At 36.6% G+C, this 20,587-nt stretch overlaps 1 protein-coding gene across 4 annotated transcripts; it reads left to right on the top strand.

The window, feature by feature from the left end:
* The first annotated feature begins 928 nt into the window (after nucleotides 1–928).
* pabpn1 (poly(A) binding protein, nuclear 1) lies at nucleotides 929–19,152 on the top strand. Of its 4 annotated transcripts, none has more exons than NM_213259.2 (7): nucleotides 929–1,440; nucleotides 2,786–2,894; nucleotides 4,334–4,401; nucleotides 4,542–4,648; nucleotides 6,004–6,091; nucleotides 10,141–10,292; nucleotides 18,443–19,152. In NM_213259.2, the coding sequence occupies exons 1-7, from the start codon at nucleotides 1,306–1,308 to the stop codon at nucleotides 18,636–18,638; spliced, it is 855 nt and encodes a 284-aa protein (NP_998424.1). In that variant the 5' UTR covers nucleotides 929–1,305; the 3' UTR covers nucleotides 18,639–19,152. The 4 variants fall into 4 exon arrangements, with proteins under 4 accessions (NP_998424.1, NP_001098602.1, XP_005162694.1 ...); NM_001105132.2 differs by having other exon boundaries at nucleotides 17,520–19,152; XM_005162637.4 differs by lacking the exon at nucleotides 929–1,440 and adding an exon at nucleotides 1,743–1,832.
* The last annotated feature ends 1,435 nt before the right edge of the window (nucleotides 19,153–20,587 follow it).

The raw sequence follows: 20,587 nt of genomic DNA, 5'->3' as shown, positions 1-20,587 counted from the left end.
TTTATGTTGCAGTTGTGTATTGATTGTACTGTTTAATGATTGTTATGTACAGAGTTACATGAGAAAGTAAGAATTTTGTTAGACGTCTTGCATCACCGACCACTGCTTTAGTTTTATTGATGTGCTGGTATAATCAATGGAATACATTTAAGAAGTACTCATCGGATATATCAATATATGTGCCATATAGTAGTAAGATTAATATGCAGTTTGAGTTGCCTCGGTTGTATTAAAGATAGCTGGATTCCACATGTGTGGTTATGTTGCCAGATCTCACTTAAAAATTACGTTTTGCATAAAATGTACACTTAAAAATATAAAAGCAAGTACATAAGAATGCTAAAATACATGATATTTAAAAATGATAAAATTCTAGAAAAAATGATGCTTGTACAAAAACCCAAATAGACAAATTTAAGACCCATGGTGGGTCTTAATACTGTAAAAGGTTTTAATATGCCTTTCCACAATTTAAAATGATAGTTCACTTAAAAGTAATATGACTCTATTTTATCTTTAGTTCTAAAGATAAGCTTTTCTGGAAAAGAAGACAAGATTCACCTTATGGTGTAATGACACACAGTAACGTTACTGTTAGCATATTCTAGAATTAGAGAGCAGTCTATACCTTTTTTTCAGTTAGTTGTATTTCCTTCCCTTGAAATGATTAATTACTCAAAATACTTCGTAACATGCAAATCCAAGTTTGTACTATTGTGCGGATTTGGCAACATTGCACAGAAGTTATTATCCGGCGCAATCTAAAGGTGGTCTGTGAGCCGTGACTGACGCCGTTTTCATCCAATCACCGTCGCTGTTGTAAAGGCTAAGCGGCTAGCGCATTGAAATATCTCAATAGCACACCAATGACAGCTCTCCATACATGAAGAGGGTGTGTCTAAAACGCAGAATCGTTCAATCACCTCTCGAGAGTTCGCCTGCAGTGCTCAGAATCCCCGCCTACGGCTTCCATTTCTGTTCTGGAGCACACGAGCGCTCGCGAAGAATACACATTTCCTTTTCTGAATTTGCCTTCTGATGTAAATAGAGTAGTAAGAGCGACAGTCTGACAGAGCGAAAGGTGTTTGTGTTTTGATAAATAGTTTTGTTTATTCTGCTGGGGGACACGTTTGAGCGCCGGAAGAAGCAAGGCGGGTTTTTATTCCCCATTTTAACTTTAGTGAGCGGCGCTTTCCGCCGTTTTTTTATTCCCTCCCCTGCCCCTCTCTCTCTCTCGCTCCCCCCCGTGAGAGTCGCGGCCTGTAGTGCAGCCACGAGGCGCGTCGGACCACCGGGAATCAGGCGATGGCGGAGTTTGGTAACGGACTGGCAGAGGAGTCTCTGCTGGACTCAGACCCGGGTCACTCAGAACTTGAAGACCCAGGCGTTGGCGATGAAGAACCGGGATTAGACGAGGGGGAGGCCGCTATTGAAGATCCGGTGAGTGAAGGACCTACTGCAACTTACTCTCTTTAATAACTACGTTTTCATCTATTCGTATACGTTTCGCCAGCTAACCTCTGATGTTAAAGTAAATCTACAAAGCACGTAATCATATAATAGCGAAACCGGTTTTGCCAGGTCAGTTTGCCCGCCATTGTGGCTCACGCTATGGAGCAGAATGGGTGAGTAACATGCGTGCTGCTGGCCGCCATGTTGGCGCAACATTGGTCTGGGTTCCTCTGCGCCAGATCTGTCGACCTAGTGGGGGGAAAAAAATCTTCATCGCAAAAATGCGAGACGGGAGATTTAAGAGACAGGGGCGAGGGTAGGACAGGCCGCCATTAGCCGCACTAGTGTGGGTCCATCCGCAAAGAAGCAGAAGGCTCACGGTAAACACGCCTCTTTTCTGATCAGTAATATTTGTGGAGTGCGAAAAGTAAGTCGCGTTGGAAACTGCGCGTGATTGTTGTTGGCTTCTGAGATGAAGTAAATCTGTATGCGACGTGTGTGACATGTTAAGAAGGCGAGAAATGGTTTTATTTTCAGTTTTTGCTTCGAGCTGAAAGACAAACGCGCACTTGAATCGCTGTCATTGTATTCGACGTGCTTTACTGATTAAACGCCGCTCGTGATGTATTGCATCATTTATTGGTGATTTTGTGATTGGGATGGTGCATTAGGGCAGGGCTGCTGCATTTCTCTCCATGCACTTTTACATTTTTGAAGCTAGAGTAGGTCATGCATTTGCATGCCGACTGGAAGTCTGCTTTATTTCATCATGCATTGGTGCTATTTTCAGTGATAAGCCATTGTATAATATACCATATCTTCTAATTGACGTTTACGCTAGATCATGCAACATCTTGTTTTAACTGCATGAAAGGGGGCCATCACATGCATGCTGTGTTACTTTAGGAGCGATCCGTAGCGACTCCCACTGCCCTGCAATGCAGCATTGCTGAAACTTGCGTGCGTGCGTGCGTGAACACACCAAAAGTGTGCAACAATGCATGCACGGGTGGCATCATGTTTAGGGCGTCTTGCTGACTGGACACTAAATGATGGTTTGAAAAAGCTCAGTGCATAATCACGTGTGACAGTGCATGTGCTTGCTGTGTCTACCGCTGAGAATAAAGAATGATTGTGCCTTGTGGGAAAGAAATCGCCTGTGCATGTCAAAATGGCTTTAGCAGGAGCACATGATATTGATGCAGGTATAGATCCAACGTGGCTGTCAACCATTCCTTTAAATGGCATGATCTAATTGTGCAAAATAAAGGAAAAAAATATATTTGTGAATGATAAATTGTATGTAAAATGTACATTACTGTTTCTTCTTCAGGAGCTGGAGGCAATTAAAGCCCGGGTGAGAGAGATGGAGGAGGAGGCAGAGAAACTGAAGGAGCTACAGAACGAGGTGGAGAAACAGATGAATCTCAGTCCTCCACCTGGTAAGTGAAGCTAAATGGATTAAGAGACAGAAGATTCTGACAAACTGAGCACTGCAGAACAGACAGTGCTGATGAATAGGACTGCATTAGCGGCAGAAGAATATCTGGCATTGGACCGTTTGAGGTCAATAGAGATATGGCTTGAAACGGAATGTAACCTAGATTTTAGCAATAACCTAGTAGGCAATGTGATTTCTAGGCTACACCCATGATATACTTGCTTTGAAAGTTTTTCATGCTTTTTTCTTACGTCTTGGACCCAGGTCTTGATCGGTTTTAAAGTCATGGGGGACTGTGGGCACAATGACAGATTCATTGGTTTTATTTATATGGTAATGCTAGATGGTTTGGTCAGAACATGAGACCACACAATTGCTGATTGTAGTAATAATTTAACAGTGGTAATTCTACACACAATCTCACAGAAACTCATGTGATCAAACATGACCCTAGAAAAAAAAAAAGTAGGACAGTCGATGTGATCTGTTGGTTTTACTGGTGTGCATGCTATTTTGATGCACTAAATTAATAGGGGATGTCTTGTGAGAAAATGCTATAGTTGTACAAGTTGTTTCTATGTCAAAATGCCTAATTTTTGACATGGGCTTTTTTTGCCATACGAAAATCGTGGACATCTTGTAGGATGACTTGTTTGACCATCTGTTTTCATCTAAATGAGAATTTTCTTTTATGCATAAAATTTAAGCGTTCAAAAGACATTAATAAATACATATTTATTTATTGCTCATTGCTTTTTTGTTTGTAAATTGAGGTGAAACCTCATTCATAACCCAAGCGGAGCATACTGCACAAAGTGCAAGATTGAAAATCTTAGGTTTTGTTGTATTCATAAAAAAACTTAGTCAAGTAGAATGTTCTCTTACCAGTGCCAATCTTAAATCATTTTTACGTTTTTTTTTTTTACGTTTTTTTTTTTTTTTTTTTACTTTTTTGCAATATATATATATATATGTGTATATATATATATATATATATATATAATCTGCTTCATTCTCCTCAAACTGAAGCTCCGCAGCACCCGTTATTTGGTGTTTTTCATAAGATGCAGCTCTATGAATGTTTTATTCATGTGTACAATCTTTGTGCTTTTAATAATTTTATTCTAATCAAAACAACATTCACAGATGCAAACTTAGCCTTGAAAACATTGGATGATGGCATTGCATGTATTGAATATTGTGGGTCTGTGATCAATTTCTGATTCGTTGCCATGTTTTTAATCAAAGACACCTCATCAAATTACTTTCGATGTGCTAAAATATTCGTTACACAAATTATTTTCCAACAAGAACTGAGGTCAAACTACTAAAACGAAAAAAAAAGTAAAATATTTTGTTTAATTATGTCACACACCAATGTCTATGGTGAACGAGTTGCATTAGAAAGGGTTGATTTATTTATGTTTTTCCTTTTTACAGCTGGCCCTGTCATTATGTCCATTGAAGAGAAGATAGAAGCCGACGGGAGGTCTATTTACGTTGGAAATGTATGGGCAAATATTCTCATACCTACTTGTTAATAATCTTTTTTATACATTTGGGCCACTTTGTGATATTTTCCCAGCCTTTTAATAATGATTCAGTCACATGATAGAACTGCTGGTGATTTAGGTTTGGTCTCTCACAGGTGGATTATGGTGCTACAGCTGAGGAGTTGGAGGCACATTTCCATGGCTGTGGATCTGTAAACAGAGTCACTATCTTGTGTGATAAGTTTACAGGACATCCCAAAGGGTAATTAATGCACTCTCATTCTTTTGCATCTTATCCTATTCAGTAATTTACATTTATTTATTCACTTCTCTGTGAATCTGCTCTGGATAAGGACTGTATTTTTAGAAAATGCTCTGATCCATTAACTCAAACCGAAACTAAATGTTAGCCACTAAAATAATAGAGGTACTTCTGAAGATTCTCTATATTATTGTAAAATATATTTTTTTAAAGCATAACAAAGAACAGATTATTAAATACAACTTTGTTTATTTTATTAATTTTTTTGTGAGATTTATGTCAGTATGATGAAGGATATGGCACTGTGTGAAGGCTACACTGACCCCTACAACATGTATTTGATAAAGTTTAGAATTATAAATTGGCCTTTAGAATATATGTAGGGAGATTGGAGTTATTATTATGGCCTGGTGTTAGTGGCATAAAGTCCGCTGCCAAAACAGCCCTAACTGGAAAAACAAAAGAGTGCAAAATCACACCTTCAGGTTTAAAGCCACAAATAAAAGGATTTATTTTTAACAAATTGCATGAGTGGTCAGAAAATAAACTTTTTATAATTCAGCCAGTAATAGAAAGAAAATCAAACTGTTTTTTTTTTTTTTAACTCAAGACATGGTGAGATTGCAGTATTGTACATACAAGACTCACTCATGGACATTTACTTAAAGAGGAAAACCTCCCAAAATGTCAGTATTGCAACAGAAACCAAACCTAAACATGTACTTGTGAAATGCCCTATTTTTAAAGTTTTTAGACAATGATTTTTATCTGTAGAGACATTAAATGAAATGTATTTTTTTTATTGTCAGTCCTTCATCAGTTGTAAAAAAAAAATAATCCTTAAACTGTTTGTTCTAATATCTTATTATTATGTATGAATTATTGCCATCAATGTTTTATTATAGAAAAGTGATGCTTATAAAATGTGCTAAATTTGTTTGCTATGATCTGGTTTTGCCATGAAATAGCCAGAGAAGCTGATATGGCAATGCATTCAAAACTCTTTCTCTCATGTGGCATGATTTTGCACTTTATATGTAGACCTGGGACTCTGAGGTGTGAAATTGTTCTCTCGCTTTGTACTATTCTGGAGCACAGCGTTTTCAAGCTGTTCCCATTAATAATTTGTCAGCATTATCTTATTGCATGGGGTAACATTTGATGCAATGCTTTAATCACAGCAACTTTGCACATGGTGTTCTTTTATTAATCTTTGAAAGTGTTTTTTTATATAGGCATCCATAAGTGCTTATTTCCTTCAAGTATGATTTATTTATCATTATTTTTTATTTAAACTTTCTTTTTGTATGATCTTGACTCCCCTCACATTATCATTTGCTGTCTTCACATTTCAGGTTTGCTTATATAGAGTTTGCAGACAAGGAGTCTGTTAGGACAGCCATGGCACTGGATGAGTCCTTATTTAGAGGAAGGCAGATTAAGGTGAGACGCAGCATCATATTTTTACGAAGACTACATTTTATGTGATTGTTTACTATAAAAAAAATGAAAGTTTTTTTTCTTTGCATTTATGAATATTATTTATATTAATTGTCATTGATGCTGGTCTGCAAAAAATGAAACCGTATGTTTGTCTCTTTGTTATGGATCACTATGCCTCTGCACACATTTGATTATAGTTATGTGGTACTCTGTAGTAGACAAAAAAAAATTAGTTTTTGTAGTTTACATCAAAGTGATGGCATTTTTAAGATTCTTGCTCTTTGAAATCCATTTTCAGGTAAACAAAACATTGTTTTGAATGACCAAAATGCAGTTTTTAGGTTTAGTCGAATAACCATTTCCTGACACAATCAACAATGTCCAGCTGCAGACCCCCACACGGTTTAGCACACATAGTTCAGCACACACAATCTAGGCAGGGGAAAAACCATATATCATTACGGTGGATGTTGATGTTACTAACAACTTTTTGGGACCTCGTCATCAATATATTTTTATATGTATTGTTAAATGGTGAACACGATAGTGTATACTATTTTACAAAAATGGTGATGAGACAGGCGAATAGGGAACATTGGGCCCTATCATACACCTGGCATGACGCAATTGTTTGCTAGTTTCAGCTTGGCGCGAGAGTTGTTTTAACGTTTTCTGCCATCTTTTTTAAATAGCAAATGCATTTGCGCTCAGATGTGTGCCCATCTGAGCGCATTCTGGTCTAAAAAGGAAGGCGTTCTGAGGCGCATTGCTGGTGCGTTGCTATTTTAAGGAACTATAATAGATTTTTTAATAGACCAAAACAAAGCTGGTCTAAAGTCCAGCGCAGAGCGCGTTAGTTATGCACCTCGCTATTACACATTGCTTAATACACACAAGATGTCGAGCAATAAGTAAATATATTTACAAATGAGAAATAATGAAAATATTAAGGATATATATATATATATATATCCTTAATATTTTCATTATTTCTCATTTGTAAAGATATTTACTTATATATATAAGGATATAATTATAAAGGATTTAAATATTACAAAACATTATTTTGTAGCCTACGTAAATTTAAAAACCACTGCCTTCATGCCTTCATCTCAGGAGGCCTTTTCAGTTCATTCATAACAATTTGCTTTTGTATAATGTTATCATTATTAGCAGTATTATTTTAATATATCCATATTTATATTTGTTTTATTAAAAACAAGCTTAGATTTGTCCACCTGTCAGGTTTCAGACCATATGGGGCATAGCATGTGCATTAGGATATAACTGTAGGTTTTTGAATACACTTCGTTATTATTGTTCATTTATTCGTTTGCTGGAAATTAGAACTGAATTTAGAAATAGTTTTGAATCAAATCTTCGTGCTTGACAAACTAAATTAATTATAGGCTAATTGATGTCTGTGCGTACAAGGTTTCCCTATCAACGAGAGTGAAAGTGAAAGTAAATTGAGACGCCTTATCTCTCATTCTCACGCTGTAGATGCTCTGTTTAACTGTTTTCTTGCTAGTGAAATGCTCAATGTTTCCACTTCCACTGTCATGTAAATAGCAAATGTATTATGGTGTGATGCAACTGGCTCTTAAAGGAAATGGGAGATGAGATTCTGATTGATTTATTCTCAAAACACACCTATAACTCATTAAGAAAATAAGCTCAACCCTTTTAGATCATGCGCCACGGCACAAAGCGGATTTTACCATCCTTATATTACCAAAAGTGGATTCTGACACGCCTAGAAAACGTTTGCGCCCTGCTATTTGCGCAAGGACCGTCAAAATAGAGCCCATTGTTTCCAATTGCCATTCAATATAATAGACTGAACAGTTTTCTGTCCGTCATCATGGATGATCTGTCTTTATTTTACTGACAGAGACAGTATAGTAGATACTTGTTTGCCTTTGCTGAAACATTTTTCAGATATATATAAACAATCTAAATTGGATTTTTAATTTATATAATAGATTCATTATAATGAAGGTTTTTTTTAAAGTTTTAAAAAAACTGCATTATAATGATTATAATACATGTTTATATGTAATAAAAAACTTTTTACATTTTAATTAACGTATGCATGCGTGTGTGTGTGTGTGTGTGTGTGTATGTATATATATATATATATATATATGTATGTGTATATATATATATATATATATATATATATATATATTTTACTATATATATTAAATATATATATATATATATATATATATATATATATATTAGGGTTGGGCATCTAAGCTATAATGCCGATCCGATACGCATCTCGATACAAAGAATACGATCCGATATATTAGCGATACATTTGTGACATTGCGATGCAACACGATACGATTTACACCCATATCACGATACAATGCTATAATTCAGCACTAACTTATTAGATCAAGTTGATGTAAGAAAGATGATGTAAGAAAGGATGCTGTGCCATTGAATGAGTTTGATTATTTATTAACCAAGTAAAACCAAGACTTTTTTTTACAAACTGGCTTTTCTCTCAGAGCCAGAGTGTCAGTTTACAGTAGAGGGCCATTTTAGAACCTATAGCACATATTATTTAGGTATTTTCAAGATAAACAGAATGTATAAGTGCAATATATATTATAAATGTATATATTTGCACTCTTTCAACATAAAGGTTTACCATTGCACAACAAGAATTGTGATTTAACTTTTCAACTATGAAAACAAGTTTTACAAAGATATATTTTGCCACTGAATATTCAAAACTTAAGGTCGTGAACTAGCAGTGTTATGTTGCTTTGAGACATCACTATCACTGTAAACAACAGGCTAATAAAAATATAAATAAATAAAAATTAACAGGAGGTAATTAAAACCATCGTTCTCCGTGACACTAGGCTGAATATCTTTGCAGATGAACAATGCAATAGCATTCGTTATTGGCGTAGAGCGAGCAGAACTGTTGCGCATGGAGAAAACTTTCAATGCTTTTCTCACCACTTTTGGAGCTGGTAGCTACAGTTGAAGCAGAGCAGGAAGCCAGGGATGCAGGAACACTGGAAGATGCTTCCACAACAACACCGAGGCACCGCTTCAAGTGAGATATCAGATTAGTCGTACTGCCCGTGTATTTTACAGATGCGCGGCACATTTTGCAAATTGCATCTGTCCTGTCAAGTCATCCATCCTTTTTGCAGAATCCATAATGTTGCCATACTTTGGATTTAAAACTCAGTGAGAAATAAAATGTTTGTTTTGCTTCTCGCGGTTTCTGAGGGCGCACTACTAGCTTCATCCGCACACCTGACACACTGAGTTGTAGTGTAAGTGTACACATCCGCAAGTCCGTTGCTAATGCATACTTTATGTAGGTCGATTAAATTATGCGCCAAAAACAGGTTGACAACACTTGTTAATAAATAAAAAAATACATTCTATATTAAAAATATAAGTTGTATCTTGGAAAAACCGATGCATCTCGCAAAAACCGATGCATCTCGATTTGCTTCCAAAATTTCATTCATCCTCTGCTGCTCTACCGATGCACTCGCATCGTGCACGCGCATGACCGCGTATCGATACATATCGGTTAATCTTCCCATCCCTAATATATATATATTACTCCAGCGATTGAATAGTATTTATTTGCTTTAATAGTAGTAATATTGAATAGTTTTATTAGTTTAATAGTCATTATACAATATAATGACGAAAATGGGAAAACCCTAAACTGTTCACAGTCAAGGACGGTCTGGATCGCCATATTTGTGAAATACAGTAGGTGGCGATAATGCTCCTAAGGAGTTAGTTGTTGTTAAACAAGAAAAAAATTGAGACCGATTCATCATTAACCATATTTGGTTTCCCCCTGCGTAGATCGTGTGTCCAGGATTGTGTGTGTGGGTCTGCAGCTGGATATATTTCGACACAATAGTCAAGACCAGTTTTGAAATCGATTATTTTCTAAAGTCAATTTTGCAAACAGAAAATATAATTTGCATGTATTCAGTTCTATATTCTTTCCATTTACTTAATAAATTGGCATCATATATTTTTATTTCCAGGTTGGGGCCAAGAGAACAAATCGTCCTGGCATTAGCACCACAGACCGCGGTTTCCCTCGGGCCCGCTTCCGCTCACGGGGAGGAAACTTCTCATCCCGGGCGCGTTACTACAGTGGCTACACACCCCCCAGAGGCAGAGGACGGGCCTTCAGGTGAGCTTCATGCCAGCCTGCACGCTTGACTGTGACTGACACATAGGCTCCATCCTGACAGAGAGTGCTGCTGCTGTCAAAGTGTGTGCATCAGGGATGATCTAAAATAAATTCATTAATTGTGAACTTTTTAAAGTACTACTGATTTTTCTTTTTTATTTGCGTCCCTTCGTGTCCTGTAAGACATTTCAAATACAAATTAACTTTAAAAAATACATTAACAAAAAAGGTTAATTTCATAGCTGCATGCAGTTTCTTGAAATCTTTTAAAACTATTGCTTTTTTTTTGTAAGTTTTTTTTTTTTTTTTTCAGTTATGTTTGTTATTACTTTAAAAGTGTTCTGTGCTGGTCTGAAATGTAATTCTGCCTCCTGTACCTATGCATGCTGCTGTTTAATTCTACGTGTGTGTGTGTGTGTGTGTGTGTGTGTGTGTGTGTGTGTGTGTGTGTGTGTGTGTGTGTGTGTGTGTGTGTGTGTGTGTGTGTGTGTGTGTGTGTGTGTGTGTGTGAGGAAAGGAGCGAACGGTACCACTTTTTTTCTTTCTTTTTTTTTGTAGTCTGCACTCTCTGTACACAACAAACCTCTGTGTCGCTATTTTTAAAAAGAAGGAAAACTGCTGAGGAAGAATCGCAAAAACTATTAAAACACACACATGCAAAGCCATCGTCATCTTCCCTGTCCATTTTTCTCCTGCAGTGTAAGATTCTGAGCATTGAATGATTCTTCACACACACCAGTGATTTGCAAGTTAATAACCTTATTATTATGTGTTGCTAGGTGCTAAAAGATGTCCTGTTAGGCCCTCTGAACTAATTTAGTATTCAGTAGCTTTACTCTTGGCTTTAAAAGGGGCTTCATATAAGAAATGATTGCAATGTATTCTTTCTGTGACTCATTATTCAATATTTGTAAATTGTTAACCTCAGATCTTAAAATTAGAATAACTGACTCTTTCCAACAAATATCAGTCACTCAGTATGTAATTTTTAGAATGATAAAGAGGTTCAATATGAATTAGACTAGGAATACAGTGCTGTATTCTGCGCTTCTGAGTGGCTCTGGTATTTCAGTTTTTTCTATTGTCAAGACTGGTGTGGACAGCCAGATTGCATGAACCTTGTCTCATCGTGTAGTTTATAGGGCACAGCGTAATACACAATGAGAAAAAAAAGGAAACTAAACGATTTTACCCAAATGATTGGTTGGTCTGCATTTTAGCCAAATTTAGCTTGGACATTATTCAGGGTATAATTTACAAATTTGCTTTAACCGTATCTTATTATATGGTATCATATACGGCTAGGTGATATGGCAAAATGCAATCTCTATAAATATTTTCTATATTGAACGATAGCGATGTTTATTTTGATATAAGTTGTCAATGCTTTCAGATCATTAAATGGTTTAACATTTTCAGCTGATACATTAGCCAAAAATTTGATACATCTCTAATATGATGAGGTTAAAAAAAAAAAAAGACGGTCCTTAAAGTAGGGCAATATCAACACTCTTTAGATGTCCTTTGTTGCACATTTCTGCTCTGTGATTGGCTTTTGGATCAATATAGAGTAAAAAAAAAAAAAGTCCAGAGCTTATTGTTATTGACAAAAAATTTTGTGCAATTCAATATAATATAGCTTATCGGGCCAGCCCTAGTGTCATAACTGATTAAATATCGTTTTTGAATTAAGTCACCTGTGAGTGCAGTACTAATGGGTTACAGAGCTTGTGCGAACATTAATATCGCAATGATCAAAGAATTTCTCAGCAGCTTCTCATTTATCATTTCAGAAGAGATTTTACCGTTGTTAAAGAAAGAAGGCAGCACATTTATGTAAAGTCCTTCACATTGGTGGTGTTTTAAAAGCTGGTAGTGTGAATGAATTTATGAATCAGAATCTTGCACGTCAGTTTATTTTGGAAACTTTTGTGCATTCACTGCCACACTTTGGCTTTTATTGTTCAAGTAGAGCTGGGGAAATACTTTTCAAATTGAGGTTTAATCCCAAACCCCAAAAGCTGACAGTGGGGTCAGCGTACTGTCAAACAAGATCAATTATGTAGTAGGCGAGTAACGGTACACAAAAATAATGGTTTCGTGATCGTGATGCTGGCTCAGCATCGTGGTGTCTGTCAACCATCGGCGATGGACGATAACATCGTCTATCGGGCCAACCCTACTCTAATGATTTATGCGACTTTTTAAAATGGCAGGTTGTTCCTGACCTTCAACTTTGACATTTTTTGTCTTTTGTTTCTGTGCCATAATTGTCTTTGGATGAGTACTCGTTTTGCAGAAAGCTATTATATGGTGATGGTTTGGGCTTGTATTATGCAAATTACCAACCTTGTTTATGCGGGTGCATAAGATTCCAAATTTAAGAAAAAGCTCATGTGTGTACACGCATGTTTTCTTGAAGTTTGAATGGGCTGTAAATATGAAAAAAATATGTAATTATTAGTGAATGAGACCCTTTGTTTATAAACTGTTTTATTAGCATCTTTCCATGGTTGAGACACTGATTGAGCAATTACAGGCACTTGAGTTGTTCAGTGTAGGGCTGCTCGGTTTTGGGAAAAATCCTAATCACGATGATTTTGGTCATAATTGTAATCATGATTATTCAAAACGATTATTAATTCAAGTCAAAATTAATAGAGATTTTTTTCCTGAGATTTTTTTTTAATAAATATTTCTCAATTTATGTTTAACAGAGCAAGGAATTTTAACAGTATTTCCTCTAATATTTTTTCTTCTAGGCTTATTTGTTTTATTTTAGCTAGAATAAAAGCAGGTTTAAATATTTTAAAAGGTCAATATTGTTAGCCCCCTTAAGCAATATATTTTTGATTGTCTGCAAAAGAAACCACTGTTATACAATTACTTGCCTAATTAATCTAATTAAGCCTTAAATTGCACTTTAATCTGAATGCTTGTATTTTGAAAAATATCTAGTCAAATTTTATGTGCTATCATCATGGCAAAGATAAAAGAAATCAGTAATTAGCAATAAGATATCAACTATTATGTTCAGAAAGAAGTAAAAAAAAAAATTTGGGCAGGAAAGGATTGCTAATATTCAGGAGGGCTAATAATTCTGACTTCAACTGTATACATAGTCATTTTCCACCCTGCAAAGGAAAGAGAAATAAATACAATAGAATAGAAATATGAAATAAACTGTTATTTAAGCATCTTCCCCCTAAGAAAAACACTTTAGCTACAAAAATTTTTCAGTCAATAGTAGTGAGGGATTTTCTTCTTGTTGTTTGTTTGATTAAAAACAGGCGGCAGCATGGATATTTCGCACTGTCTCTTTAATGGTTTCTCTTTCACTTGTCTTTTGATTCTCTACTCGTTTGTTTATTACCCAAATGAGGGTTAATAAGAATAATCACTGAACACCGTGTTTTGACACCTATTTGACCATTAAAGCGCTCGCGTTAAGATGACTTTAGATGTCAGTGCTCCTCTGCTCAACTCTGTGTGCGAATGAGATCGAATGCTGACCGGTCGCATGCTTCTGTGTGTGCGCGCCGCACACACACAAGCGTGCGGTCTTTCGCGCTTTTAAGAGCAACAAATGTGTACAGCTGGAAAGGGGGCGGTATATGATGCAATAATCGTTTATCTCGATTAATGCTTTTTCATAATCGTTTGAAGCCAAAATCGGATTTTCGATTAATTGCACAGCCCCAAGTATTTGTGCTCTAACTAGTAGTGAAAAGCAAGGAATGATTACTTTCACTTTAGCGTTGTTGTGACTTCTACACAGCGATTGTCATGCCACATGAAAAGCTTCAAACAAGCATTTATTCTCGAATTCTAAAAAGATGTTAATAATAAGAAAAGAATATATAAAAGCTTCTTGTCATTGTTAAATGCTGTATACCTATTTTTCAGATGAAACTGTTAAAGAAAAGATCAGTCTTGGAAAATAAAGTCAATGTTGATTGTAAAGTTAATATCTATGTAAAACACAAGGTTTCAAAATCAGCTTTCTTCATACTAAAGTAGGGCTGCACGATTTTGGCTAAAATGAATCACAATTTTATTTAGTTTTTTGCTTAAAATGAAGATCAGGATTTTCTCATGATTTGTAGATGTAAAATAAAGATAAATATGAGTAGGCTATTATTATTGTTATTCTCAAACAATGTAAAACAACAATAACAATATTAGGCCTTTGTGTAGATCTACTATTGGTTAAAATGGTAAATTTTGTATAGACTTTGACTGGTGGACTTAAACTTTAAATTTGTCCTGCTTTTTAATGCACAGTAAATGGATTACATCATAATACAACTATTGAAATATCTCAAGTTGCATTATGCTTAAGATATAAACTTACAATCTGTCATTGACAACATTATTAGACCATGATTTCAAAGTAAGACATTTGTCATTATCGGATTCCCTCCTGCATTATATTCAACGTTACATAGGCTAGAGTAGTTATATTGGCATTGTTAAACATTTATTCTCATGCTCAATACTTGGTGTTCACTGTGAAAGAAAATGTATATCAAATGCTTGTAGTAAGCATAACTCTAAAATGCGATATAATCATTTAAATTCAGTATAAATTCCGTATAAATACAGTATATGACTCTTTCAACACTCTTTGGGGCTGTTCATGTTGCTAAGCAACACATGTAAAACTATGTGAAGACTTATGCGACCGCCTTTATGTTTCTCCCGAACTTGAAAAATAATTGGTAAGGATGAACCGATACCACTTTACAAACCTGTACAAGTGTTTTAATTTGTGTAGACCCGATACAGAGTACCGATACTTCATAGATTTGGTGTTAATGAAAGTGCACTTCGTTTGTTTGTTTGTTTGTTTTTTTTTGCCTGTAGTAGGGATGAACACAAATCTTTAACAGAAGGCTGTTTCAAGCCAAAAATATACACATTGTTGATAACCCTGGAAATTCATTGACCTTATCTGTTAACGACTAAGCATGGACATTTGAAGGATGAGTTATCCTTGTGCTGACATGTGTCCACAACTTCAAACATTACACAAAGTGTGTGCGGTGTACATTACCTTATGGATTCACTCTCTTGACATTGCATATTGTGGACGCATAAAACCCTGTTATGCGCAATTCATTCCTATTCACAAGTTCTGCCATTAATCCGCAGGTCAGGTAATCAAAGTTGGCTACTTGGTTTAACTATGGGTGGGTCGCGGGTAGATAAGATCAATAGCCATAAATATGCAACACATACTCTCATTTCAAAAATCACGCTACCGTCATCTCACAATGTCAAATAATAAAAAAAATTTTTATTAAAACAAAAGTGATTTAGCAATGCTGCCCCACTGACAAGCCAACTGCAGAAAAAACAAAAAATGTTTCTCTGCAGCAACCATCGCCGCAACCGCAGTTATAGCTTTTTCTAAAGTTCAGTTGCTCTTTTTTTTTTGCTCTTTATTATTATGTGTTTAATGTTAAACAATCAATAATGAATAGGCCTACAAGAGTGTATCGTGTGTGTGTGTGTGTGCGTGCACGTGCATGCGTGTGCATCTTTTATCACTGAAGCCGCTCTCTTCCAAAACTAAAAGTTTGTCTGGCAATATTTTGGCTTTTAATTGAATGAAAAGTTAATTTAGATGAGCCAATATTCAAAAATTGCAAAGTAAGTAACTGACATGCAGCCACACATCGAATCTGAGGTCTGATCTCTCGCAGTCATCCAGATATCGATACAGATGCCACACAAGTCAAGTCACAAACCTGAGGCTGGTACCAGCTGAATAGTTGAAGCCTTTGCGAAATCTGTCAAAATACTGCAGTGAAATTAACAGGCATAAATATCTTTGAGCCAAAAGGTCTATCTGTAGGATATCTTTTAAAACTCAATTAGAGTCGATGTCATGTAATGCTGCGTCGCCTAATAATGATATTATTAGTAATTAAATGAAAACAAAAAAAATTCATTGCATTTTTCTTTGTTTCATTAAAAATATGCATGTGAGAGCTCAGCAGGTGTCGACATAACCAAAATTGACAAAATTATCATTATGAAAGGGTCCTATCTCATATTCGGTTTTATTTGTAAGTAGCCTATAGATTCGTTAATGTATTTTATAAATGGATCGTTTATAAGGACTAAGCTGTTAATATATAATACATTAAGACATTGTAGTCAGGTAGGACAAATCACACACCACATCCATTTTAACAGTGAATTACTTAGGAGTTGTATCAGCCTTTCATGTATGAGTATGAGTATTTTAAACCAAGTATCAACCCAGTACTGGTATCAGTATCGGTGCATCCCTAATAATTGGCTAAATCGTAGAGAATTGTGTGGTCGAATAGAGATTGTGATCTTTTTTCAATTAATCATGCAGTCGTACAAAAATGTCTATTACAATATTTTTAATTCAATTAAATGTACCGTTACACCCTTAGTATGTAGCTTCTGTCCAGCTCTGCTCTGAATAACTTAGACAAGTGTGTGTTTAACATCAGGCAAGTTTTTTTTTCTTTTCTTTTCCTGAAATACCCTTTTTTACTGCATTTTCATTCCCTCGCATGAATAACAATGTGTTCACTTCCAGAATGGAGGGTTCATTCCTGCAGCCTGATATTGACTGTTTTAGTATCCAACCGATAACGCAGTGCAATAAAGTGCACAAGCTGTTCCTGGAGAGGCTTTTGTGTGAATGACGAGCGTCTCTTGCTGCCTGAATGAATGGGTGTCCATGCATTTATTGATGTGTATATATGTGTGAGTGAGTCAGTGTGTATGCTCTGTGGCCCAGTCCATCTGTGGAGAGCTGTGTGTCTGCGTGCATGTGTTTTTGAGGGTTCATGTCCCCAGGATCTCTCCCTTTACAGAGACCACAGGAGCCGCCCCGTTCAGAGAGAGAGAAAGAGGGAGAGCGTGTTTTCACTTTCCCCTACACTGGACACTTAAATAAAGCCTGATCTAACTTATCACACACACACACACACACTTACATTCTGCTGTTGGAGAATCTTCCTCAGCTTCCCTTTATTTATCGACACATGGTTGTATCAGTCACTATCAGAGGGGTCAATTTTTTTGGAATTATGTGTATACCTGAAACTTGAGTGCCCTAAGGCCCTTAAAGCGACACACAGATACTCACTCATACCCCAATCAAAACTGAATTGGTGTCCATCTTCTTAAACCAACCACAAAAAAAGAACTCACCCTCTTTTTCTCTCTCTTTTCCAGGGGCCGAGGGCGAACAACATCGTGGTACTCCCCTTACTAATACCTCCCCCACCCCCCCTATGAAATCCCCCCTTACTATCATCCCGTACCCCTCTATAGAAAAGAAAAAAAGATCCCTCTCAAAAAAGGAAGGAAAAAAAAGAAGAAAAAAAAGACAAAAAAAAAAAGAAAAAAAGAGAGCATCTCCTGGAAAGACAGACTGACTGGCCGCAGTGTGCGATTGTGTGTGCGCGTGCGTGTGAGGAGGTGTTGCGATCGCCCTGGTAAGGTACAATATGGCCGTCTGGGAGATTTGGTGGCATTTGTTTCAATTTGAGAAAGTGATGTAATCTCAGGCTGCAGATGTGTGTCCTTTTTGTCTGGCTGTGATTTTTCTCTCACCAAACAGCCCCTCTTTATGTTTGCACTCGAAGGGCAAACAGAAAAAAAAATGTTAACTTTTTGTTTTGTTTTTTCTTTTAATTATTGTAACGTGAACATGTGAACGATTTAATAGCAAGAATGTTGTTGTTTTCACCAAGTTGTGCTATTCGAAGAACACATTTTCTATTGTCTATGCTCTCTGGAACCCCTTTCCCCCCCCTCCCAGCGCTGGTTTCTTTTCCTGTTCATCCCTCACTCGGATTTGACCTCCTTCACCTGCGTTACGCGGTTTAGAGTTCGGCTTTGGTGTTAAGCTTTTCTTTAATAATGTTTACTGTTCTCAAACCATCTTCCACATCATACGACTATTGTAAGATGGCATGGCCTGAACTCACAGATCTTTTCTGTTCTTCATTTTGATTTTCTTTCGTCTCATGCTGCCATACGCCATTCCTGCCCATCAGTGTTTTTCCCCTGTGCTTCTCCTCCTCCTCCCCCCTTCTCTCTCTGTCTCTCTTGCTCTCTCTCTCTGTATATTAGACCACTTCTTGTCGTTTCAGGTTTCAGGACCAGTGGAGGCTGACAACCCCTCCTCCGGTGGCCGCGGCGCCCCCTACCGTCTCGGCGGCCTCTCTGTCTCTTTCTGCTCCCGCTATGCACACTCACCCCATCCTCTCGGTGTGGGGGGGCGGGGGAGGGGGCCAGGGCGACCACCGGCCCACAGCGGGAGGCATTTATTACAATAACAAGCGCTGAGCTTTACCGCCATCAATATACGGAGATGCACCAGGCCCATGTTAAACACACACACAAACACACATGCATTCAGACAGACAGACAGATCGCATACACCGCACACATTCACCACCACACAAGTTTATATATCGTGAAGGCAGAGCCATGGTAGAGCAGCAGCTGCTTGAATTGCGAGTGAAATGAGAGAGGCAGGACCAGAAAGGGGTTTTTGGAAGGGGAGGCTTCCTCTGGGGCCTTGTCTTTCTCAGTGCACAGTGCAGTTAGGGCACGATGGAGCACTGACGCGTGGGCTGCAGGTATCGGTTACTTACAGAAGGGCTTCGGAGCTTTTATTTGGGGCGGGGGGAGGGGATTTGTGTGCAGGAGGGTTTTCTCGTTTCTGTTTGTTTATTTTTCTTTTTCAGATGGGGGAGTGGGTGTGGACGAAAAGAGAAAAGATGTTTTCCTTTTTTATTTTATTTTTAACCCATGAGTCTGTAATTAGAAAAAAATAAAAGACATTGTGTAAAAAGTACTGAAAGTGGTTGGTCTTTTCTTTCTTTGTGCACAATTACTGAAATGCTCTTGTTTTTGGTCCATTTTAAAATGAAAGCTAATGCGATGGTCAAAAGTCATGGTGGTCCTGTCAGTTTGTAAAGGGATTGTTCATGCAAAACTGAACTTTGTCATTTACTGGCCTTCATTTGTCACAAACCTGTTGCAGTTGCTTTCGAAAGTTATTTTGTAGAATTTGTTTTACTACTATGAAAATCTCCGGGTGCTCCGGTTTCCCCCACAGTCCAGAGACATGCGGTACAGGTGAATTGGGTTGGCTAAAATTGTCCGTAGTATGTGTGTGTTTAAATTAATGTGTGTGGATGTTTCCCAGAGATGGGTTGCGGCAGGAAGGGCATCCGCTGCGTAAAAACTAGCTGGATAAGTTGGCGGTTCATTCCGCTGTGGTGACCCCGGATTAATAAAGGGACTAAGCCGACAAGAAAATAAATGAACTATGAAAATCAAAAGTTACAGGTTTTAACGTTTTTCAAAATAACTTTTTTTTTTTTTTTTTTTGAATTGGAGAATAAGGAAACCCATAAAGGTATGAAACCACTCGAGTAAATTTTTGGGGGGAACTAAGTTGAAGGCTTATTCTCACATTTTAGAATGAAAGCTAATGCGATGGTCGAAAGTCATGGTGGTCCTGTCAGTTTGTAAAAGGATTAAATTGTCACACACCTGTAGCAGTTTCTTTTCAAAGTTATTTTGGAAAAAAACTGGAAATTATAAATAGTAATAGTATACATTTTTCCTAATATGAAAGTCAATGGTTACAGGTTTTTAAGGTTTTTCTAAATCTTTTTGGTTTTAGCAAAAAGTAAACTCATGGAACCTTTTGTGAATTATTAAATTTTCATGTTTGGGGGAACTATCCTAAATTAAAAACATTCTGCCACTCAGGTTGTTCCAAACCTATGCGTTTCTTACAAGATTCCCACGGGTCATGGAATTTCTGCAATGTCATTGAATTTTAGATCTATTTCAGACATTGGAAGTCAGATTTTTATTTAATGCTGTGTGTATCTGTATATATACAGTGCTCATCTGTTAAATTAATATGTTTTATAGGAAGCTATACAATATTATATTTGTGCATATGCATTACTGAAACCAAATCTGGAACTTATCTTACAAAATAACTTAACGATAACGGTCCAAAAATAGTACACCCAAATTTATGTTATAGAAAAATATTAATTACACAATAAAAAAGAAAAATCATTCATGAGAAGCAAAAAAAGAAAAAAAATTAGTAAAAATTTATTTATATATTTTGCTTAAATTTAATTGTTTTCTCTTTTCATTTCTAAGAATGTTTGGTGACTAAAATATTGTGTTAATAAATAAATCTGTCTAATAAATGAAACACCAAAATACATATTCACTGAGAAATGGATAAAAATGTTCAT

The sequence above is a fragment of the Danio rerio genome, chromosome 24, assembly GCF_049306965.1.
Source record: "Danio rerio strain Tuebingen ecotype United States chromosome 24, GRCz12tu, whole genome shotgun sequence".
NCBI classification, from domain to species: domain Eukaryota; kingdom Metazoa; phylum Chordata; class Actinopteri; order Cypriniformes; family Danionidae; genus Danio; species Danio rerio.
The sequence above is the reverse complement of the archived record's forward strand: the minus strand, read 5'-3'. Positions and strand labels throughout refer to the sequence as shown.